The sequence below is a fragment of the Denticeps clupeoides genome, chromosome 17, assembly GCF_900700375.1.
Source record: "Denticeps clupeoides chromosome 17, fDenClu1.1, whole genome shotgun sequence".
Lineage (NCBI taxonomy): Eukaryota > Metazoa > Chordata > Actinopteri > Clupeiformes > Denticipitidae > Denticeps > Denticeps clupeoides.
Genome location: NC_041723.1, coordinates 11,353,036 through 11,376,409, shown reverse-complemented (window position 1 = coordinate 11,376,409; position 23,374 = coordinate 11,353,036). Strand labels below are relative to the sequence as shown.

General features: G+C 44.1%; 3 protein-coding genes across 3 annotated transcripts; all 3 read right to left on the bottom strand.

Moving 5' to 3' along the window:
• Nucleotides 1–4,025: 4,025 nt before the first annotated feature.
• LOC114767390 (cytochrome P450 2D3-like) lies at nucleotides 4,026–7,968 on the bottom strand. Its single transcript, XM_028959124.1, has 9 exons — nucleotides 7,755–7,968; nucleotides 7,426–7,588; nucleotides 7,167–7,319; nucleotides 6,806–6,966; nucleotides 5,636–5,809; nucleotides 5,420–5,555; nucleotides 5,149–5,336; nucleotides 4,895–5,036; nucleotides 4,026–4,794 (listed from the first exon to the last, which is right to left on the bottom strand). Exons 1-9 carry the CDS (start codon nucleotides 7,914–7,916, stop codon nucleotides 4,607–4,609), a joined length of 1,467 nt encoding a protein of 488 aa, XP_028814957.1. The 5' UTR covers nucleotides 7,917–7,968; the 3' UTR covers nucleotides 4,026–4,606.
• A 662-nt stretch (nucleotides 7,969–8,630) lies between these two features.
• LOC114767391 (cytochrome P450 2D3-like) lies at nucleotides 8,631–12,106 on the bottom strand. The gene is made up of 9 exons (XM_028959126.1): nucleotides 11,805–12,106; nucleotides 11,472–11,634; nucleotides 11,213–11,365; nucleotides 10,852–11,012; nucleotides 9,659–9,832; nucleotides 9,443–9,578; nucleotides 9,172–9,359; nucleotides 8,918–9,059; nucleotides 8,631–8,818 (listed from the first exon to the last, which is right to left on the bottom strand). The coding sequence occupies exons 1-9, from the start codon at nucleotides 11,964–11,966 to the stop codon at nucleotides 8,631–8,633; spliced, it is 1,467 nt and encodes a 488-aa protein (XP_028814959.1). The 5' UTR covers nucleotides 11,967–12,106.
• A 2,316-nt stretch (nucleotides 12,107–14,422) lies between these two features.
• On the bottom strand, nucleotides 14,423–18,144 carry LOC114767389 (cytochrome P450 2D3-like). Its single transcript, XM_028959123.1, has 9 exons — nucleotides 17,843–18,144; nucleotides 17,512–17,674; nucleotides 17,253–17,405; nucleotides 16,921–17,081; nucleotides 15,861–16,034; nucleotides 15,645–15,780; nucleotides 15,374–15,561; nucleotides 15,124–15,265; nucleotides 14,423–15,023 (listed from the first exon to the last, which is right to left on the bottom strand). Exons 1-9 carry the CDS (start codon nucleotides 18,002–18,004, stop codon nucleotides 14,830–14,832), a joined length of 1,473 nt encoding a protein of 490 aa, XP_028814956.1. The 5' UTR covers nucleotides 18,005–18,144; the 3' UTR covers nucleotides 14,423–14,829.
• Nucleotides 18,145–23,374: the final 5,230 nt, after the last annotated feature.

Below are 23,374 nucleotides of genomic sequence, written 5' to 3'. Positions count from 1 at the left end.
AGGGTGGCAAAACTCCCGAAATTAGACCAATTTGGATTTTAAACCAAGAGTGGTCGTGAGGAGGACAGGACACGTAGCAGCAGTAACTGTGAACTGTCCTGCAACAGGTAAGCTCTGGACCAGAAGCTAGCCTAACATATAACACAGAACATGTTTGATTAGACTAGGGCTGGGAATTTAGCTCATTAATTAGATTAATTAATCACAGAAAAAGTATGGAGTAAACAGCAGGAGATCCGAGTCCCAGATCGTTGCTGTGTGAGCCAGAGCGCAGTTTGGTTCAGTGAGATTTGGAAGAAAAAAAAAACAAAATGGCTAATAAATGATGTCTTATTAATGTTTTTGGCCGATTTTGACGATATTTTCCTTTCAACCCAGTTCAACTTTGGAGCGCAGATGAGCGGCCATACAAGGTCACATGGTCACGAAGCACAAACACATGTTTATTTTAACACTTTGGCCATTGGGAAAGTGTGTGGCATTGGTGAACCTGGTCATAGTGTCTGCAGGAGAGCTGTTGGTCGAGCTAGAGGCAGCAGGAGAGGGAAAATTGGCCTGGAATAGCCGCATTAGCTTTATCCATCCAGACCTCCAGAGGGGTGGAGCTGTGGCCGGAGTGTGTGTGTGTGTGTGTGTGTGAGAGAGCCGTAATGTATCAACATTTACAACTGTCACATACTGTTATCTAATTTATAGGTTTGGTTCAGTCAGTGATAAAAATGCCATGACCATTGTACCCTAAGTTATAGGCTTGTTATGTGGCTAGGATTTTTAAATGTTAGCATTTACTATACTTCCTATTGTCTTTGTTGCAGCCCAAATCTAGAGTCAGAAGCTGGCAGTTCATTTGAAGTCAGTAGCACAGGTGGCCCGACTGTAGATGACACTGTCAGTGGTCCAGACCGGGTCCACAGTCGGTGGCAGTGCAGAAGAGGAGCAGGACAGGACAGGAGCAAGGGAAGACCTTTATCCTACAGACAGGGGACATTTTGGAGAAAATGTTTTGGACGCTTCCATTAAATGTTACATCTTAACTATGGGTTCTTGTAAACAGAGCGGTCCTTTCCCAAAAAAACAGAATAATCGCTGTTTTTCTGATGTGTTTTATCACACTGGAAAATTCTATACAGATACTCTCTGAATATCGGAGTGCTTTTTACCAGGCCAAAGCTACAGTGCAGATGCTCGCAAGTAAATGGGGTGTCCAAACTACATTTGAAAATGTTAGACCAAGGAGAGTGAAGCGTCACTTTGACGAACTATCAGAAGATGAGCGTTTAAGCAATGCAGAGAAGTATTTCAGAGTGCAGATATTCAATGCCACTCTGGACATCATAATCAGCCAGCTCTCTCAAAGATTTTCATGTATGCGGGAAACCTGTCATGTGTTTGAGGCTCGTAAAATGGCCTTCTAGTGGCCTAATTCACGCATATTGGGGGTTGTACGCATATGAATCATTTTCTTTCTTTTTTTCTGCACAGTTAAATAAGTTGGATTAAGTTTTGTTTCTGGGCTGTGTGAGTTTAAGCAAGCTTTCTACGCTTGAAGTTTCAGCGTTGAGTGTTTCAGTGCTTTGAGTGTTCCCATATTTCCATGCGAGTTGATGTTAATGCGGTTATATTAGATTACCCTGTAAATTGGTAACAAACATTTTTTAAATGTTTTCACATGTAATGGATCCTATGTAGTACAGTATTTTTGTATTTATAATTACAATCTATATAAACTACCTCTGTGCTTCTGGCTCTTTGCAGAGAGGATTGTAGTCACCCTTAATGTGTATTGCATGTATCAGAGCTAAAACATCCTCGGGAAAAATTTGAAAAAGTATAAGGGCCCGGATTGAATTTTCGCACCTGGGCCCATGACTATGTTATTACGCCACTGCTCTCAATATTTCAGAGGGTCTCATTCACACCTTCTCCAGTTCATCCAGGTAGCAGTCTATGAAGTCCCTGGGCTCTCCTGGGGTTCTGGTCTTTTTATGCTCACTGATAATGTAAATCATGGGGTCGGCCAGAAAAGTCCCCAGCCTTATTCACCAGTGCCTCTTTGATGCTTTCCACCCCGGTGAGAACAACTGCTGGCTTCGACCCAATGAAAAACTAAAGTGAAGTGAAGTGATTGTCACATGTGATACAAAACTGAAAACCTTCCCATACTGCTTTGAAAGCTGTGGATACAATAACACATTACATAACTAGGGCTGCAACTAACGATTATTTTAATAATCGATTAATCTGTTGATTTTTTTATTAATCGTTGAATCGGATAAAAAAACAAAACAAGAAAAGAATTAATCTCCAACCCTTTATTCAAAAACAGAACCAAAATCTTTAGAAAGTGCACAAACATGTTGCTCCTTGAGCTGTTATAATAATAATAATAAAATAAAAATTGACTAACACAAAAAAATACACATGTATGCTTTACATCTGCCAAATAAAGACTTTTTTTTAATTAAAGTGCCACCTGAGCTGCCAGAACGATAAATAATTTATTAAAAATACAACACAAAAAATATTTAATACAAATCAGAAAATTTAACAGGATTTGTTTGAATGTCAGAACTTGTTCTCTTCACTACACTGCAGATGCACACACTCGCAGACGCACACACTCACAAACTCTCACACTGACACACACTGCAAAAAATGCTTTTCTAACTTAGTAGTTTTGTACTGATTTCAGTCCAAATCTCTAAAAAATCTTAAATCAAGATACATTTACTAGACACATGAAATAGCATAAGAAATGATGTCTTGTTTCTGATAAAACATCTCAAAATTAAGTGATTGTTTAAAACAAGCAAAATTATCTGCCAATGGGGTAAGAACGCTAGTCTTAATGAGATATAATCTCAAACAGAAGTTTTAAGCATCACTTAATTTTCTCATGCCATTTTTCTTGTCTAGTAATCTTGATTTAAGATTTTTTAGATATTTGGACTGGAAACGAGACAAAATTACTAGTTAAGAAAAGCTTTTTTTGCAGTGTAGCTATACATGACAACAGATTGAAAAATGAATGGTCCAAAAAAGGCTAGTGAATATTTATTTTTGCTCCGCGCTGTCTATGAGGCGCTAAACTCTGCTAGCATCTGTGCGCGAGAGAAACCGAGTGTGTTCACTCCGCTCCGCGCTCAAATAAAGTTTTTTTTAAATAATCAAACGTCTCCGTGTCGCGCGACATAACGAATCGATTAGGAAATTCGTTGCCAACTCTTTTAGTAATCGATTTTAATCGATTCGTTGTTGCAGCCCTATACATAACTTAAGGCGTTCCTTTACTTTTTTACTCTGCAGTCTGTCGCTACAACCAGAGTAAGATCTGACAATAATGAATGTTAAAATGCAGGAAGTTCAAGAAACACAATAATTTTTGCCACAATTTATGTTAAAAGTTTTATAAAGGAAAATCAACTTGTGAACACATTACCCTCTCAAAATCTTTCATAGGATTGGCGAGGCTCAGTTGCAGCAGGTTCCCAAATAACGGAAAGAGTCTGGGTCCTGGTGGGAAGTTTCTTGGCCTCTGGGTCCGGAGGAGGAAGAAGAGGAGGCTGAAGCATATCCAGAGTAGAACCAGCGAGCCCACCATGATGAATGCGGCTGCACTGTTCTGCACCTCCGGCTTTGGTGCGTGAACATTACATCAGCACATGCCCACAAGCTGAAAGGGGAGGGCATTTATAACGTCCTGGCGCCTCCAGCCCACCAGGTGGTGCCATATCTCTGTTTTGGCTCGTACCTCATGTGTATCACACTGAATTAATATGAATATTTAAAGCCCATTGTGGCTCATCTTGTTTGCATAACCCTTTATGTCTGTCTCTGCAATTTGCTTTCAGTTGAGCCTAAATATGGTTTCATTTGTGTTCTCCGCCCTCATGCCCATTTTTTTAGTTATTTGTGTTAAGTTTATTATTAAAGATTCAGTGTTTTGCACTTGTGTCTAGCACTGAATTGTTCAATAATAGTATGTACAGGTATTCTGTATATTTTCCAAATTTTGTAAAAAGTTTTCTGCTGATTAGTGAACCTCTGTGTTCTGGCTGAGCAGTGTAATTTCTCAGCTCGTTCTGTTTGTTTAATTTGTAATATATTTTCTGTCTCCTCGTCTTGTATTACTCGCCAGTATAGTAGACAGTAAGTGAGTGACATCTACTGGACAGATTTGGTACTGGAAATTTCAGAGTTGGTTTTCTCAAAGACAGACGGAGGTTTGCCCATGCTTGTTGAAGTGTGTACGGTGCTTGTTTCTTGCGCTAGAAACCCTCGGAGTAGATACGTCTGTAAGTGATATCTGTTTACCGACACTTATATGTACGCTTATGTAGCTTTAAGAAATTTATGGGTTTGGAAAATGTTACGTTTGATAATGTTAAACAGTGTTCTTTTTCATGTTAGCATTACTAGCCTGATGTGGATTCACGTTTGTTAACGTACTAGCATGTAAAAGCAGAAGTTTGTAAGATACAAAACATTGCATTTTTATATTCACATGTTACAAAATGGCTCAACGATATTCACTTTGTTCAGATCAATTAAATGTCTTCAGTTTTCAGAGTCTAAAACTCTCTATGTCCACAGAGAGTTTTCTGTTTTATTTATTGTTTCTTAGCTTCACACTTATTTTATATGGCCTGGGTGACATGGTGACCCCAAAAACAGGGGTATAGTCAGGTTCACCTGCATCCTCAGGCCAAACAAACTTAAAGCGCTGCAGCAGACAGACCAAGATCAGGAAGAGGTCCATACGAGCCAAACCCTCTCCTAGACACATGCGGGGTCCTAAAAACACAGAAAACATCATTAGAGATCATTATTTATAGTAAAAAAATGGAAACTGAATTCTACAGCATCACTATAATTACTTAAACAGATGTCTTACCAACAGAAAAGGGCACGAAGGCCTCAGGCTTCACAAACTGGCCTTGAACATCCAGGAAATTGGAAGGGTTGAATTCATGTGGAAACTTCCACTGATTCTCCTGTTTCAGTGCTGAGGACAGGTTTGGAATGACCAGAGTCCCCTAAAGAATGATTTACGCAGATATCACAAAGAGTAAAACTTTATTAGAAAACATTCTAACAGCAGGATATTCTCCTAACAACAATATCTTTACAATCAAATCTAGTTCTTACCTTGGGGATGTTATATCCCATCAGCTCAGTGTCTGTGACTGTGCTGTGGAACACGCCGAGTGGTGCAATGTCTCCGACTCGCTGTGACTCGTGGATTACTGCCTGGACATAGGGCATCTTGTGTCTGTCCTCAAACGAGGGACACTTGTTGTCCTGAAGGACCTCATCAATCTCCTGCTGGCACCTCTCTGAACACAAAAGGCCACCGAGGACTGTGGTTCCCTAGAAATATTTTACTTAATATCAGAAACAGTCACTGCAAGAGACCCACCTTGAACGTCTGGATGGGTTGACAGGTAGAGGAACGCTGTGAGGAGGGTGTTGGAGGTGGTATCAGTTCCAGCAAAATGCAGGTCCAAAATATATATGACAAGCTGGGACTCATGAAAAGACCCATCATCTCCTCTCTGAAATCAGCAGCATGATGAAGTTCACTAAAAGTTCAACAGATCTACACTCTAAATATTTCAGAGGGTCTCATTCACACCTTCTCCAGTTCATCCAGGTAGCAGTCTATGAAGTCCCTGGGCTCTCCTGGGGTTCTGGTCTTTTTATGCTCACTGATCATGTTATTGGCCATTTTCTTTAATATATCTCTATTTCTAAATGCTCTTCTGAATGGCAGAGGCAAACACCTTAACATGGGGAATGTGTCATAAATCTGTAGAAAAATGTTATAGTCATGCTTTTACTGATTAAGGAATTAATTACAATGAACAAAAATATAAATGCAGCACTTTTGTTTTTGCTCAAAAATCTGAAACATTTTCTACATCCACAAAGGACCCATTATTTCACAAATTGGTCTAAATCTGTGTAAGTGAGCACTTCTCCTTTGCCGAGATAACCCATCCCACCTCACAGGTTTGGCATAACAAGGCGGACCAGTGGTGGCCTAGTGGTTAAGGAAGCAGGAGGTTGATCTGCCAAGGTGCCACTGAGCAAAGCACCGTCCCCCCCACACTGCTCCTGTCATGGCTGCCCACTGCTCACTCAGGGTGATGGGTTAAATGCAGAGGACAAATTTCACTGTGTGCACTGTGTGCTGTGCTGCTGTGTATCATAATCACTTTCAGGTGCTGATTATACAGCATGAATATTGCACAGCTGCCTTAGTCTGCCCACAATAAAAGTCCACTCTGAAATGTGCAGTTTCATCACACGGCACAATGACACAGATGTTGCAGCTTTCGAGGAAGCGTGCAATTGGCATGCTGATTGTAGGAGTGTCTACCAGAGCTGGATCTATGAAATCCTGAGGCCCATTGTTGTGCATGATAAGGATCTGTACACAATCCCAGTTCTTGCATGGCGAGCATACTCACCAGACATGTCACGCATTGAGCATGTTTACGACAGCGTCATAATACGGGTACAACAGGCCGTTCCAGTTCCTGACAATATTCAGCAACTACTGAAGAGGAGTGGACCAACATTCCACAGGCCACAATCAACAACCTGATCCACTCTAAGAGATGGAGATGTTTTGAACTGCATGAGGCAAATGGTGGCCACACCAGATACTGACTGGTTTTCTAACTCCTGTTTCTGTCAACAATATTTGAGAGTCAAGGGTCTTTATTTGTGTATGAAAATGTTTAATATTTAAATTTAATTAATATAATTAGCTTAACATGAAATGGTTTTAATGTATTACCATTGCCCAAGGACCATTGACAATCTTGGCATTTTCAGTAAACATGGAGATTAAAGACACAAGGAATGAATCTTCATAATCATAACGGACTCCAAACAGTATAGAGCAGATGATGTTTGATTCCGCCTTGTGGAACAAAGTTTGTGGGCTCATGGATTGTCCTGTTTACAAAGATGATATATTAATAATGATGCTTTTAAATATTTATATACAGCATTAATTCATTTAAAATATTATTAGTTCATTAAAACACCCGATATACAGACAACTGTGATAATGAACTATGCCAATACGAAAAACATGACTAATTGCATTGCTTCATTATTCATTTATTAACGTGGGAATGAAAAGAATTTCTTACCAACACTTTTTTCTAAACAGGTAGTGATGTGTGAAACCTCTCCCAATATCCGCTGCTCCATTGACTGTTTTCCCAGGCCAAAGTTCCTCAGGGTCATGAGTGCAAAGCGCCGATGATCTTTCCAGCTCGGCCCGTAGTTAGCCATGATGACGCCTGTAGCATGTGAATACATATATACATTTATAATTATTCTATACATGTAGTTTAACATGCAGTTCATTAAGCATTAAGCTCACAGTCCCGGTGATGTGCTGCTTACCCTTGTTCTCGGTAACATGGCTGATAAGTAAATCAAGGGGTCGCCCAGAAAAGTCCCCAGCCTTATTCACCAGCGCCTCTTTGATGCTTTCCACCCCGGTGAGAACAACGGCTGGCTTCGACCCAATGAAAAAACTGAAAACCTTCCCATACTGCTTTGAAAGCTGTGGACACAAGAATACATTAAATAACCAAGGTGTTCCTTTACTTTTTAACTCTACTGGACAGTAGTGAGAAATTAGCAATGGGAATTATTAGTATTATTAATAGAAATTCATTAAGTGCAACTAATACATTCGAATTTTTTTTTTTTACTCAGGATCACATTACCCTCTCAAAATCTTTCATAGGATTGGCGAGGCTCAGTTGCAGCAGGTTCCCAAATAACGGAAAGAGTCTGGGTCCTGGTGGGAAGTTTCTTGGCCTCTGGGTCCGGAGGAGGAAGAAGAGGAGGCTGAAGCATATCCAGAGTAGAACCAGCGAGCCCACCATGGTGAATGCGGCTGCACTGTTCTGCACCTCCGGCTTTGGTGCGTGAACATTACATCAGCACATGCCCACAAGCTGAAAGGGGAGGGCATTTACAACGTCCTGGCGCCTCCAGCCCACCAGGTGGTGCCATATCTCTGTTTTGTCTCGTACCTCATTTGTATCCCATCACACTGAATTAATATGAATATTTAAAGCCCATTGTGGCTCATCTTGTTTGCATAACTCTTTATGTATGTCTCTGCAATTTGCTTTCAGTTGAGCCTAAATATGGTTTAATTTGTGTTCTCCACCCTCATGCCCATTTTTTTAGTTATTTGTGTTATGTTTATTATTAAAGATTCAGTGTTTTGCACTTGTGTCTAGCACTGAATTGTTTGATGATGGTATGTACAGGTATTTTGAATATTTTCCATATTTTGTAAAATGTTTTCTGCTGATTAGTGATCCTCTGAGATACTACTTTTCATGAAATAGTAAAATTTCTCAATTTCAGCATGTTGCATGTTTTCTTTGTTTTATTCAGAAATAAAATATGGGTTTGTGAGATACAAATCATTACATTTTTATATTCACATGTTACAAAAAGTCTCTACGATATTCACTTTGTTCAAATCAATTAAATGTCTTCATAACATCTGCCAATTTCTTCTTCTACTTTCATTTCAGTTCAGAGTCTAAAACTGTTCAGATTATGTCCATAGACATTTTTCTGTTTTATTTATTCTTTCTTAGCTTCACACATATTTTATATGGCCTGGGTGACATAATGAGCCCAAAAACAGGGGTATAGTCAGGTTCACCTGCATCCTCAGGCCAAACAAACTTAAAGCGCTGCAGCAGACAGACCAAGATCAGGAAGAGCTCCACACGAGCCAAACCCTCTCCTAGACACATGCGGGGTCCTAAAAACACAGAAAACATCATTAGAGATCATTATTTACAGTATAAAATGCAAACTGAATTCTACAGCATCACTATAATTACTTAAACAGAGGTCTTACCAACAGAAAAGGGCACGAAGGCCTCAGGCTTCACAAACTGGCCCTGATCATCCAAGAAATTGGAAGGGTTGAATTCATGTGGAAACTTCCACTGATTCTCCTGTTTCAGTGCTGAGGACAGGTTTGGAATGACCAGAGTCCCCTAAAGAATGATTTACGCAGATATCACAAAGAGTAAAACTTTATTAGAAAACATTCTAACAGCAGAATATTCTTCTAACAACAATATCTTTACAATCAAATCTAGTTCTTACCTTGGGGATGTTATATCCCATCAGCTCAGTGTCTGTGACTGTGCTGTGGAACCCGCCGAGTGGTGCAATGTCTCCGACTCGCTGTGACTCGTGGATTACTGCCTGGACATAGGGCATCTTGTGTCTGTCCTCAAATGAGGGACAATTGTTGTCCTGAAGGACCTTATCAATCTCCTGCTGGCACCTCTCTGAACACAAAAGGCCACCGGGGACTGTGGTTCCCTAGAAATATTTTACTTAATATCAGAAACAGTCACTGCAAGAGACCCACCTTGAACGTCTGGATGGGTTGACAGGTAGAGGAACGCTGTGAGGAGGGTGTTGGAGGTGGTATCAGTCCCAGCAAAATGCAGGTCCACAATATATATGACAAGCTGGGACTCATGAAAAGACCCATCATCTCCTCTCTGAAATCAGCAGCATGATGAAATTCACTAAAAGTTCAACAGATCTACAATCTCAATATTTCAGAGGGTCTCATTCACACCTTCTCCAGTTCATCCAGGTAGCAGTCTATGAAGTCCCTGGGCTCTCCTGGGGTTCTGGTCTTTTTATGCTCACTGATCATGTTATTGGCCATTTTCTTTAATATATCTGTATTTCTAAATGCTCTTCTGAATGGCAGAGGCAAACACCTTAACATGGGGAATGTGTCATAAATCTGTAGAAAAATGTTATAGTCATACTTTTACTGATTAAGGAATTCATTACAATTAACCAAAAATATAAATGCAGCACTTTTGTTTTTGCTCAAAAATCTGAAACATTTTCTACATCCACAAAGGACCCATTATTTCACAAATTGGTCTAAATCTGTGTAAGTGAGCACTTCTCCTTTGCCGAGATAACCCATCCCACCTCACAGGTTTGGCATAACAAGGCGGGGCACTGGTGGCCTAGTGGTTAAGGAAGCGGCCCCGTAATCGGAAGGTTGATCTGCCATGGTACCACTGAGGTGCCACTGAGCAAAGCACCGTCCCCACTCACTGCTCCTGTCATGGCTGCCCACTGCTCACTCAGGGTGATGGGTTAAATGCAGAGATAACTTTCACTGTGTGCACTGTGTGCTGTGCTAGTGTATCATAATCACTTTCAGGTGCTGATTATACAGCATGAATATTGCACAGGTGCCTTAGTCTGCCCACAATAAAAGTCCACTCTGAAATGTGCAGTTTCATCACACGGCACAATGACACAGATGTTGCAGCTTTCGAGGAAGCGTGCAATTGGCATGCTGATTGTAGGAGTGTCTACCAGAGCTGGATCTACGAAATCCTGAGGCCCATTGTTGTGCATGATAAGGATCTGTACACAATCCCAGTTCTTGCATGGCGAGCATACTCACCAGACATGTCACGCATTGAGCATGTTTACGACAGCGTCTTAATACGGGTACAACAGGCCGTTCCAGTTCCTGACAATATTCAGCAACTACTGAAGAGGAGTGGACCAACATTTCACAGGCCACAATCAACAACCTGATCCACTCTATGAGATGGAGATGTGTTGAACTGCATGAGGCAAATGGTGGCAACACCAGATACTGACTGGTTTTCTGACTCCTGTTTCAGTCAACAATATTTGAAAGTAATGGTTTTTTTTTTGTGTATGTAGTAAATGTTTAATATTTAAATGTTATTAATATTATTAGCTTAACATGAAATGGTTTTAATGTATTACCATTGCCCAAGGACCATTGTAAATCTTGGCATTTTCAGTAAACATGGAGATTAAAGACACAAGGAATGAATCTTCATAATCATAACGGACTCCAAACAGTATAGAGCAGATGATGTTTGATCCAGCCTTGTGAAACAAAGTTTGTGGGCTCATGGATTGTCCTGTTTACAAAGATGATATATTAATAATAATGTTATAAAATATTTACATACAGCATTCATTCATTTCAAATATCATCAGTTCATTAAAACACCCGATATACAGACAACTGTGATAATGCACCATGCCAATACAAAAAACATGACTAATTGCATTGCTTCATTATTAATTTATTAACATGAGAATTAATTGAATTTCTTACCAACACTTTTTTCTAAACAGGTAGTGATGTGTGAAACCTCTCCCAATATCCGCTGGTCCATTGACTGTTTTCCCAGGCCAAAGTTCCTCAGGGTCATGAGCGCAAAGCGCCGATGATCTTTCCAGCTCGGCCCGTAGTTAGCCAGGATGACGCCTGTAGCATGTGAATACATATATACATTTATAATTATTCTATACATGTAGTTTAACATGCAGTTCATTAAGCATTAAGCTCACAGTCCCGGTGATGTGCTGCTTACCCTTGTTCTCGGTAACATGGCTGATAAGTAAATCAAGGGGTCGCCCAGAAAAGTCCCCAGCCTTATTCACCAGCGCCTCTTTGATGCTTTCCACCCCGGTGAGAACAACTGCTGGCTTCGACCCAATGAAAAAACTGAAAACCTTCCCATACTGCTTTGAAAGCTGTGGACACAAGAATACATTAAATAACCAAGGTGTTCCTTTACTTTTTAACTCTACTGGACTGCAGTGAGAAATTAGCAATGGGAAATATTAGTATAATTAATAGAGATTCATTAAGTGCAACTAATACATTTGAAAAATTTTTTTTTATTTACTCAGGATCACATTACCCTCTCAAAATCTTTCAGAGGATTGGCGAGGCTCAGTTGCAGCAGGTTCCCAAATAACGGAAAGAGTCTGGGTCCTGGTGGGAAGTTTCTTGGCCTCTGGTTCCGGAGGAGGAAGAAGAGGAGGCTGAAGCATATCCAGAGTAGAACCAGCGAGCCCACCATGATGAATGCGGCTGCACTGTTCTGCACCTCCGGCTTTGGTGCGTGAACATTACATCAGCACATGCCCACAAGCTGAAAGGGGAGGGCATTTACAACTGTCAGGATTGCCTGCAGCTGGGCTCCACACCTGACTCCAATCCTGACGCCCCATAAATGCCGGATGTTTCCGCCCCTTCTAGGTCTCCGGCATTTTCGTGAACTTGACATTGTAACCGCGTGTTAGTATTTTCAGTTCTGGCAATCGCAACACGCCTGCGGGTTTGTTTAAGTTTATTCCCTTTTATTTCCCGTTTTGGCCACCGCGCCATTGTTTATTTGTATTTGTTTGTTTATTTAATAATAATAAAACCCTTCCCAGTGTCAGGATTGCCTGCAGCTGGGCTCCACACCTGACGCCCCATAAATGCCGGAAGTTTCCGCCCCTTCTAGGTCTCCGGCTTTTTCGTGAACTCAGACATGAACTTGACTTCAGTGGGTGAATGTATGTGTTTTCAGTTCTGGCAATCGCCACACGCCTATGGGTTTGTTTAAGTTCTTCATTTAAGTTAAATCGTTTTCGGCCACCGCGCCATTGTTTCTTTGAGTTTATGGTTTGTTTATGAATAAAACCCCTTTCCAACATGTCAGACCTCTGTGCTTCCTTCCCCCGTAAGTCCGTAGTCGTGACACCCAGCATGTCAGACCTTTGCTCTTCCTTCCCCCGTAAGTCCGTAGTCGTGACCACAACAAAGAGTTTTCTGCTGATTAGTAAACCCCTGAGGTACTGCTTTGACGCAGACCTTTTGTCATTAAACTTTTTTATTATTATTTTTTTTAATATCTTTTCTGTTTCTTTTAAGTACCACTTTCTTTCTTCTAGCCTTTAGTTGCTCCCATTACTTTTTTACTTTTGGAGATGCCTGAATGAGGTAATAGATTTCATGAAATAATAAAATGTCTCAATTTCAACATGTTGCATGTTTTCTTTGTTTTATTCAGAAAAAAATATGGGTTTGTGAGATACAAATCATTACATTCTTTTACATTTACATTTAAGGCATTTGGCAGACGCCCTTATTCAGGGCGACTTACAACGTGCTTCCATGTTACCATCGATGAAGTGATCAATTCTGGTTCACTAGGACCCCCAACTATGAATACAATCTTTTATTCACTCTATTGTAGTTTCTATTCATAAGTTAGACAATAAGAAGGTTACAAGTTAATCTAAATATTCTCTAAAGAGGAAGGTTGAGGTTTAAGCTGCTGTTTAAAAATACTCAGTGACTATGCTGTTCTGACCTCGAGGGGAATTTCATTCCACCACCGAGGGGCCAAGACAGAGGAAGAGTCTAGATGAATGTGTTCCTTTTTCCTTCAGAGATGGAGGGACCAGCTGAGCAGTACTGGAGGTTTGGAGTATACGAGGTGCAGTGCGAGGTGTAATAAGGGCTGTGAGGTAGGATGGTGCTACTCCATGTTTGGCTTTTTGTATTTTGAACCTGATGTGTGCAGCTACTGGGAGCCAGTGGAGGGAACGTAGCAGAGGGGCGGTGTGGGAGAATTTGGGAAGGTTGAAGATCAGTTGTGCTGCTGCATTTTGTATTAGTTGTAGAGGTCAGATGGTACATAGAGGCAGACCAGCTAGAGGTCAGATGGTACATAGAGGCAGACCAGGCAGTAATCCAGTCTTGAGATTACTAAGGACTGAACCAGTATCTGGGTGGCCTGGGTTGACAGATGAGGACGGATTCGTCGGATATTGTAGAGAAGGAATCTACATGAGCGGAAATGATTGCTGATGTGAGTAGAGAAGGAGAGTTGGTTGTCTATTGTTACTCCAAGGTTGTGAGTTGGTCCAGGTAAATAGCAAGATCCTGACGTGGTGCAGAACCTGCTGGAATGAAAATTTGTTCAGTTTTGGTGGGATTGAGTTGGAGGTGATGGGCTGCCATCCAAGACGAGATGTCAATTAGACATGCAGAGATTTTGGAAGCAGCATGTTGATCAGAGGGAGGAAAAGAGAAGATGAGTTGTGTGTTGTCAGCATAGCAGTGGTAGGATAATCCATGTGAGGAAATGACTTCACCAAGTGATCTCATGTAGAGGGAGAAAAGGAGAGGACCTAGTACTAAGCCTTGAGGGACACCAGTGGAGAGTCTACATGAGGCAGAGGTGGATCCTTTCCAAGTCTTTTGGTAAGATCGCTCATCAAGGTAGGAAGCAAACCCCTGCTGTGCTGAGCCCCGAATTCCAAGCCTCTTCAGGATAGACAAGAGAGTCTTGTGGTTAACTGTGTCAAATGCTGCAGGGAGGTCAAGGAGAATAAGTACTGATGATAGTTTTTCTAATCCAGACTGGTTAGGATCCAGGAGGTTGTTCTGTGATAGATGAAGTGATAGCTGATTGTAGACACAGCACTCAAGGATATTAGAAAGGAATGAGAGGAGAGAAACTGGTCGGTAATTGTTCATGTCTGTAGGATCAGCGGTGGGTTTCTTTAGGATTGGAAGAACCCTGGCTGATTTAAAGGCAGATGGTACATGGCCAGATGTGATTGAGCTGTTTATGATATAAGAAATGAAAGGGATGAGGTCAGTAGAGATGGTTTAGATCATTGCGGATTAGATCTAGTGGACAGGTGGTTGGATTGCCTTTCGATATAATTTGATGATTTAATCTGATGTGATTTTAGAAAACAAATTTAGAGTAATTCTAGAATCACTTATAGAATCATTTATATTCACATGTTACAAAAGTCTTAACGATATTCATTTTTTTGTTTAAATCAATTAAATGTCTTAATAACATCTGCCAATTTCTTCTTCTACTTTAATTTCAGTTCAGAGTCTAAAACTGTTCAGATTATGTCCAGAGACAGTTTTCAGTTTAATTTATTGTTTCTTAGCTTCACACTTATTTTATATGGCCTGGGTGACATGGTGACCCCAAAAACAGGGGTATAGTCAGGTTCACCTGCATCCTCAGGCCAAACAAACTTAAAGCGCTGCAGCAGACAGACCAAGATCAGGAAGAGCTCCATACGAGCCAAACCCTCTCCTAGACACATGCGGGGTCCTAAAAACACAGAAAACATCATTAGAGATCATTATTTATAGTAAAAAAATGGAAACTGAATTCTACAGCATCACTATAATTACTTAAACAGAGGTCTTACCAACAGAAAAGGGCACGAAGGCCTCAGGCTTCACAAACTGGCCCTGATCATCCAAGAAATTGGAAGGGTTGAATTCATGTGGAAACTTCCACTGATTCTCCTGTTTCAGTGCTGAGGACAGGTTTGGAATGACCAGAGTCCCCTAAAGAATGATTTACGCAGATATCAGAGTAAAACTTTATTAGAAAACATTCTAACAGCAGAATATTCTTCTAACAACAATATATTTACAATCAAATCTAGTTCTTACCTTGGGGATGTTATATCCCATCAGCTCAGTGTCTGTGACTGTGCTGTGGAACACTCTGAGTGGTACAATGTCTCCGACTCGCTGTGACTCGTGGATTACTGCCTGGACATAGGGCATCTTGTGTCTGTCCTCAAACGAGGGACACTTGTTGTCCTGAAGGACCTCATCAATCTCCTGCTGGCACCTCTCTGAACACAAAAGGTCACCGAGGACTGTGGTTCCCTAGAAATATTTTACTTAATATCAGAAACAGTCACTGCAAGAGACCCACCTTGAACGTCTGGATGTGTTGACAGGTAGAGGAACGCTGTGAGGAGGGTGTTGGAGGTGGTATCAGTTCCAGCAAAATGCAGGTCCAAAATATACATGACAAGCTGGGACTCATGAAAAGACCCATCATCTCCTCTCTGAAATCAGCAGCATGATGAAGTTCACTAAAAGTTCAACAGATCTACACTCTAAATATTTCAGAGGGTCTCATTCACACCTTCTCCAGTTCATCCAGGTAGCAGTCTATGAAGTCCCTGGGCTCTCCTGGGGTTCTGGTCTTTTTATGCTCACTGATCATGTTATTGGCCATTTTCTTTAATATATCTGTATTTCTAAATGCTCTTCTGAATGGCAGAGGCAAACACCTTAACATGGGGAATGTGTCATAAATCTGTAGAAAAATGTTATAGTCATGCTTTTACTGATTAAGGAATTAATTACAATTAACCAAAAATATAAGTTTAGCACTTTTGTTTTTGCTCCCGTTTTTCATGAGTTCAAAGATCTGAAACATTTTCTGCATCCACAAAGGACCCATTACTTCACAAATTGGTGTAAATCTGTGTAAGTGAGCACTTCTCCTTTGCCGAGATAACCCATCCCACGTCACAGGTTTGGCATAACAAGGTGCTGATTATACAGCATGAATATTGCACAGCTGCCTTAGTCTGCCCACAATAAAAGGCCACTTCGAAATGTGCAGATTCATCACACAGCACAATGACACAGATGTTGAAGCTTTCAAGGAAACGTGCAATTGGCATGCTGATTGTAGGAGTGTCTACCAGAGCTGGATCTACGAAATCCTGAGGCCCATTGTTGTGCATGATAAGGATCTGTACACAATCCTAGTTTGTTCATGGCGAGAACAACTCACCAGACACGTCACGCATTGAGCATGTTTACAACAGTGTCTTAATACGGGTACAACAGGCCATTGCAGTTCCTGACAATATTCAGCAACTATTGAGGAGGAGTGGACCAACATTCCACAGGCCACAATCAACAACCTGATCAACTCTATGAGATGGAGATGTGTTGAACTGCATGAGGCAAATGGTTGCAACACCAGATACTGACTGGTTTTCTGACCCCTGTTTTTGTCAGCAATATTTCAGAGTATTGGGTCTTTATTTGTGTATGTAGAAAATGTTTAATATTTAAATGTTCGTATTTTTGTTCACAGTATGTATTAATACGTGATAGTTGCATTTTATGAATTCACCTTCCAATTATTAATATTATTAGCTTAACATGAAATGGTTTTAATGTATTACCATTGCCCAAGGACCATTGGCAATCTTGGCATTTTCAGTAAACATGGAGATTAAAGACACAAGGAATGAATCTTCATAATCATAACGGACTCCAAACAGTATAGAGCAGATAATATTTGATCCAGCCTTGTGGAACAAGGTTTGTGGGCTCATGGATTGTCCTGTTTACAAAGATGATATATTAATAATAATGTCATAAAATATTTACATGCAGCATTCCTTCATTTAAAATACCATTAGTTCATTAATGAACTATGCCAATACGAAAAACATGACTAATTGCATTGCTTCATTATTCATTTATTAACGTGAGAATTAATTGAATTTCTTACCAACACTTTTTTCTAAACAGGTAGTGATGTGTGAAACCTCTCCCAATATCCGCTGCTCCATTGACTGTTTTCCCAGGCCAAAGTTCCTCAGGGTCATGAGCGCAAAGCGCCGATGATCTTTCCAGCTCGGCCCGTAGTTAGCCAGGATGACGCCTGTAGCATGTGAATACATATATACATTTATAATTATTCTATACATGTAGTTTAATATGCAGTTCATTAAGCATTAAGCTCACAGTCCCAGTGATGTGCTGCTTACCCTTGTTCTCGGTAACATGGCTGATAAGTAAATCAAGGGGTCGCCCAGAAAAGTCTCCAGCCTTATTCACCAGCGCCTCTTTGATGCTTTCCACCCCGGTGAGAACAACTGCTGGCTTCGACCCAATGAAAAAACTGAAAACCTTCCCATACTGCTTTGAAAGCTGTGGACACAAGAACACATTACATTATCAAGGTGTTCCTTTACTTTTCAACTCTACTGGACTGCGGTGAGAAATTAGCAATGGGAAATATTTGTATTATTAATAGAGATTCATTAAGTACAACTAGTACATTTAAATTTTTTTTTTATTTATTCAGGATCACATTACCCTCTCAAAATCTTTCATAGGATTGGCGAGGCTCAGTTGCAGCAGGTTCCCAAATAATGGAAAGAGTCTGGGTCCTGGTGGGAAGTTTCTTGGCCTCTGGGTCCGGAGGAGGAAGAAGAGGAGGCTGAAGCATATCCAGAGTAGAACCAGCGAGCCCACCATGATGAATGCGGCTGCACTGTTCTGCACCTCCGGCTTTGGTGCGTGAACATTACATCAGCACATGCCCACAAGCTGAAAGGGGAGGGCATTTACAACTGTCAGGATTGCCTGCAGCTGGGCTCCACACCTGACTCCAATCCTGACGCCCCATAAATGCCGGATGTTTCCGCCCCTTCTAGGTCTCCGGCATTTTCGTGAACTTGACATTGTAACCGCGTGTTAGTATTTTCAGTTCTGGCAATCGCAATACGCCTGCGGGTTTGTTTAAGTTTATTCCCTTTTATTTCCCGTTTTGGCCACCGCGCCATTGTTTATTTGTATTTGTTTGTTTATTTAATAATAATAAAACCCTTCCCAGTGTCAGGATTGCCTGCAGCTGGGCTCCACACCTGACGCCCCATAAATGCCGGAAGTTTCCGCCCCTTCTAGGTCTCCGGCTTTTTCGTGAACTCAGACATGAACTTGACTTCAGTGGGTGAATGTATGTGTTTTCAGTTCTGGCAATCGCCACACGCCTATGGGTTTGTTTAAGTTCTTCATTTAAGTTAAATCGTTTTCGGCCACCGCGCCATTGTTTCTTTGAGTTTATGGTTTGTTTATGAATAAAACCCCTTTCCAACATGTCAGACCCGTAAGTCCGTAGTCGTGACAGAATGCCGGAGACCCCCCCAAAAGCGCAGAGGTAAAAAACAGAGGAGAAGAAACGCCGCGAAGGACGCAGCGCGGCGCGGCGAACGCGGACGCCAGGGGAGAGACGCGCCGCCCGTTCTGGTGGAGCGTTTTCTCCCCGAGAAGCCGTGGTACGCGGCGCCGCGTGATGACGTCACCCCCGGGAAACTCCGCGAAACCCACAAGCGACAACGTCGGCGGGTGAGTGGGCGGAGCGAGGACGTTGGCGTCGGCAGCAGCGAGGAAGTGACGTGGGCAGCGAGCGCAGAAGATGCGACCCCCACGATCTTCGGCATGTCGAGCCAAGAACTCTGCGCTCTGCTGGCAAGTCTCCCCGTGGACTGGGACGACACGGACGACGACGAGAGCACGGGAGACGAGAGTTGGGCTCCGCCCATCGCACCCGTCCATGATCGTCGCAAGGTCCGTGGGAACCCACGTCACTTCCAGGGGGGTGAGAAGCGACAACAGAGGCGTCCCTCCAGCGAGGAGGTGGGCAGGCTCCAGCCCGAATGGCCAGAGTACTGTCCCTGGGAGTTGATCGCACCCTGGGTCCAGGATGTCCGCAGGGTGGACGACCCTCGGAGTCACAGGTGGGAGGACACGGATGACGAAAGCGACAATGACGTGGATTTTCGTTGGGCAGTCGGGGCCGGGATGGCTCCACCCAGCGCGCGCGTCCGAGATTGTCGCGACATCCGTGAAGACCCACGTGACTTCCGAGGGTACGAGGTCGACACGGACTACGACGAGGATGACGCCGATTGGGCAGTCGGTGCCGGGATGGCTCCGCCCATCGTGCCCGTCCATGATCGTTGCGAGGTCCGTGGAGACCCACGTCAGTCCCAGAGGTGCGTCAACAGCGAGGAGGAAGACAGCGATGCGGGGGTAAGCTGGTGGAAGAGGCCAGCAACTGCACTGCTGGAACTGCCTCCCAGGGAAGATGCCCTCCCAGCTCCAGTCGCCAACCCGCCTTCCCTCTGCTCGGACGTTTCCCAGCTGAACGGCAGCGCATCACCAGCGCCCCCGCATGCTGCAGAAGACGTCCACCACCCCCCACGCCACACGCCCACCACCATCTCCAGCGACGTGCCCAGCCCCGTGTGGGACAGCCCAATGGTCCCAGGACCCTTCAGTGGGGCAGCAGACACGGATGAGATCACTACCATCCTCACGTGTCTGACTGGGTCAGCATGGGGCTGGAGCACAACCCTCTGGCAGCAGGGAGAGACCGACAGGAGTTTTTCGGGACTTCCAGCAGAGACTGAGGGCGGAGTTTGATCGACCAGAGCCTGAGCCAGGGATCGAACTCTGCCCCTCCACCACATCCAGCGCCAGTCAGGATCCGGGGCAAGAAGACCAAGCACTGGCGGGCGACGAGAAGGTCACGCCTCCCGAGATCCTGGCTGTGCCCCCTGAGGAGGTCCCGGAGAGCTCAGAGAGGGAACCAGACGACCCTCTCTTCTGTCTGTCTCTGTGTGTGTGTGCGTGGTATATGTGTCCGTATGTCGCCCCCACTTCCCCTCTTTGTGTCCACCAGATGGCGACCCAGCAGCGGAGCTGAACCCCAGGGAGAGAGTTCCCAACCTGACTGCACCGGTCCAAGGCGAGGTGGACAAGCCTCAAGGTACCCCTAAGTCCAGCCGGGGGGGGGGGGGGGGGGGGGGGGGGGGGGGGGGTGCTCCCCCAAAGAATTTTTTGGGGGGGTGCAGTTCGGGTTGGGGACTCCTCCTGAGGGGAGGGGAGGTGGGGAAGCGATGGAGCTGGGTCCTCCGGTAGCCGATAAGGAGGACGGGCCAGGCATGGGCCTGTGTCCGCCTCCAGAGGGGTGGAGCGCCATAGAGCCCCCTGGTAGGCATGAGGACCCAACGGACGCAGAAGGGGCTAGCCGGATGGTCTGGCAATGCCCCCCCCTTGGCACCAGGGCCGTGCAGTGAGAGGGGCTGCATAGTCCCAGAAGGCACCAGCCTGGGGTGCCTGGAACAGTCGCCGGAGGCTCTGGGACAATCTCCCTGTGCGGTGCAGGGGGTGACACAAGACATGTCAGAGGGGACGTGTGGAGACAGGGTCCACACGTACCCAGATGGATCGGCCCTGATTATTGTGTGCAGGTACGAGGGTCCGGGGCCGCCACGCGGGACCACGGCGGGGAGCCAGGCCGAGGGTCCGGGGCCGCCACGCGGGACCACGGCGGGGAGCCAGGCCGAGGGTCCGGGGCCGCCACGCGGGACCACGCCGGGGAGCCAGGCCGAGGGTCCGGGGCCGCCACGCGGGACCACGCCGGGGAGCCAGGCCGTGGGTCCGGGGCCGCCACGCGGGACCACGCCGGGGCGCCAGGCCGAGGGTCCGGGGCCGCCAAGCGGGACCACGCCGGGGCGCCAGGCCGAGGGTCCGGGGCCGCCACGCCTGACGACGCCGGGGAGCCAGCCCGAGGGACCGGGGCCACCACGCCTGACCACGCCGGGGGACTGGGTCCTCCAAGGGGAGGATACAGCAGGGCAGGAGCCCTGAGGTTGCCGCCGTCCGCCCCGCCGCCTCCACTGATGGTACTGCTGGGGCTCCGAGGACGTAGCCCTTGGAGGGGGGGCTTTGTCAGGATTGCCTGCAGCTGGGCTCCACACCTGACTCCAATCCTGACGCCCCATAAATGCCGGAAGTTTTCGCCCCTTCTAGGTCTCCGGCATTTTCGTGAACTCAGACATGAACTTGACTTCAGTGGGTGAAGGTATGTATTTTCAGTTCTGGCAATCGCCACACGCCTACGGGTTTGTTTAAGTTCTTCATTTAAGTTAAATCGTTTTCGGCCACCGCGCCATTGTTTCTTTGAGTTTATGGTTTGTTTATGAATAAAACCCCTTTCCAACATGTCAGACCTCTGTGCTTCCTTCCCCCGTAAGTCCGTAGTCGTGACACCCAGCATGTCAGACCTTTGCTCTTCCTTCCCCCGTAAGTCCGTAGTCGTGATAACAACAAAGAGTTTTCTGCTGATTAGTAAACCCCTGAGGTACTGCTTTGACGCAGACCTTTTGTCATTAAACTTTTTTATTATTTTTTTTTTTAATATCTTTTCTGTTTCTTTTAAGTACCACTTTCTTTCTTCTAGCCTTTAGTTGCTCCCATTACTTTTTTACTTTTGGAGATGCCTGAATGAGGTAATAGATTTCATGAAATAATAAAATGTCTCAATTTCAACATGTTGCATGTTTTCTTTGTTTTATTCAGAAAAAAATATGGGTTTGTGAGATACAAATCATTACATTCTTTTACATTTACATTTAAGGCATTTGGCAGACGCCCTTATTCAGGGCGACTTACAACGTGCTTCCATGTTACCATCGATGAAGTGATCAATTCTGGTTCACTAGGACCCCCAACTATGAATACAATCTTTTTATTCACTCTATTGTAGTTTCTATTCATAAGTTAGACAATAAGAAGGTTACAAGTTAATCTAAATATTCTCTAAAGAGGAAGGTTGAGGTTTAAGCTGCTGTTTAAAAATACTCAGTGACTATGCTGTTCTGACCTCGAGGGGAATTTCATTCCACCACCGAGGGGCCAAGACAGAGGAAGAGTCTAGATGAATGTGTTCCTTTTTCCTTCAGAGATGGAGGGACCAGCTGAGCAGTACTGGAGGTTTGGAGTATACGAGGTGCAGTGCGAGGTGTAATAAGGGCTGTGAGGTAGGATGGTGCTACTCCATGTTTGGCTTTTTGTATTTTGAACCTGATGTGTGCAGCTACTGGGAGCCAGTGGAGGGAACGTAGCAGAGGGGCGGTGTGGGAGAATTTGGGAAGGTTGAAGATCAGTTGTGCTGCTGCATTTTGTATTAGTTGTAGAGGTCAGATGGTACATAGAGGCAGACCAGCTAGAGGTCAGATGGTACATAGAGGCAGACCAGGCAGTAATCCAGTCTTGAGATTACTAAGGACTGAACCAGTATCTGGGTGGCCTGGGTTGACAGATGAGGACGGATTCGTCGGATATTGTAGAGAAGGAATCTACATGAGCGGAAATGATTGCTGATGTGAGTAGAGAAGGAGAGTTGGTTGTCTATTGTTACTCCAAGGTTGTGAGTTGGTCCAGGTAAATAGCAAGATCCTGACGTGGTGCAGAACCTGCTGGAATGAAAATTTGTTCAGTTTTGGTGGGATTGAGTTGGAGGTGATGGGCTGCCATCCAAGACGAGATGTCAATTAGACATGCAGAGATTTTGGAAGCAGCATGTTGATCAGAGGGAGGAAAAGAGAAGATGAGTTGTGTGTTGTCAGCATAGCAGTGGTAGGATAATCCATGTGAGGAAATGACTTCACCAAGTGATCTCATGTAGAGGGAGAAAAGGAGAGGACCTAGTACTAAGCCTTGAGGGACACCAGTGGAGAGTCTACATGAGGCAGAGGTGGATCCTTTCCAAGTCTTTTGGTAAGATCGCTCATCAAGGTAGGAAGCAAACCCCTGCTGTGCTGAGCCCCAAATTCCAAGCCTCTTCAGGATAGACAAGAGAGTCTTGTGGTTAACTGTGTCAAATGCTGCAGGGAGGTCAAGGAGAATAAGTACTGATGATAGTTTTTCTAATCCAGACTGGTTAGGATCCAGGAGGTTGTTCTGTGATAGATGAAGTGATAGCTGATTGTAGACACAGCACTCAAGGATATTAGAAAGGAATGAGAGGAGAGAAACTGGTCGGTAATTGTTCATGTC

Bases quoted from the DNA above. Each gene is read 5' to 3' on its own strand.
- LOC114767390 (XM_028959124.1), bottom strand. From the start codon at position 7,916: ATGGTGGGCTCGCTGGTTCTACTCTGGATATGCTTCAGCCTCCTCTTC. The intron at 5,337-5,419 runs GTGGGTCTCTTG...TTTTGTGTTCAG, and splicing joins AACCCATCCAGACGTTCAAG to AGAGGTGCCAGCAGGAGATT. The intron at 5,037-5,148 runs GTAAGAACTAGA...ATCATTCTTTAG, and splicing joins TGGGATATAACATCCCCAAG to GGGACTCTGGTCATTCCAAA.
- LOC114767391 (XM_028959126.1), bottom strand. From the start codon at position 11,966: ATGGTGGGCTCGCTGGTTCTACTCTGGATATGCTTCAGCCTCCTCTTC. The intron at 11,635-11,804 runs GTAATGTGATCC...TTGTGTCCACAG, and splicing joins CTCTGAAAGATTTTGAGAGG to CTTTCAAAGCAGTATGGGAA. The intron at 9,579-9,658 runs GTGTGAATGAGA...TGCTGATTTCAG, and splicing joins ACCTGGATGAACTGGAGAAG to AGAGGAGATGATGGGTCTTT.
- LOC114767389 (XM_028959123.1), bottom strand. From the start codon at position 18,004: ATGGTGGGCTCGCTGGTTCTACTCTGGATATGCTTCAGCCTCCTCTTC. The intron at 17,082-17,252 runs GTAAGAAATTCA...CTTTGTAAACAG, and splicing joins CTGTTTAGAAAAAAGTGTTG to GACAATCCATGAGCCCACAA. The intron at 15,562-15,644 runs GTGGGTCTCTTG...TTTTGTGTTCAG, and splicing joins AACACATCCAGACGTTCAAG to AGAGGTGCCAGCAGGAGATT.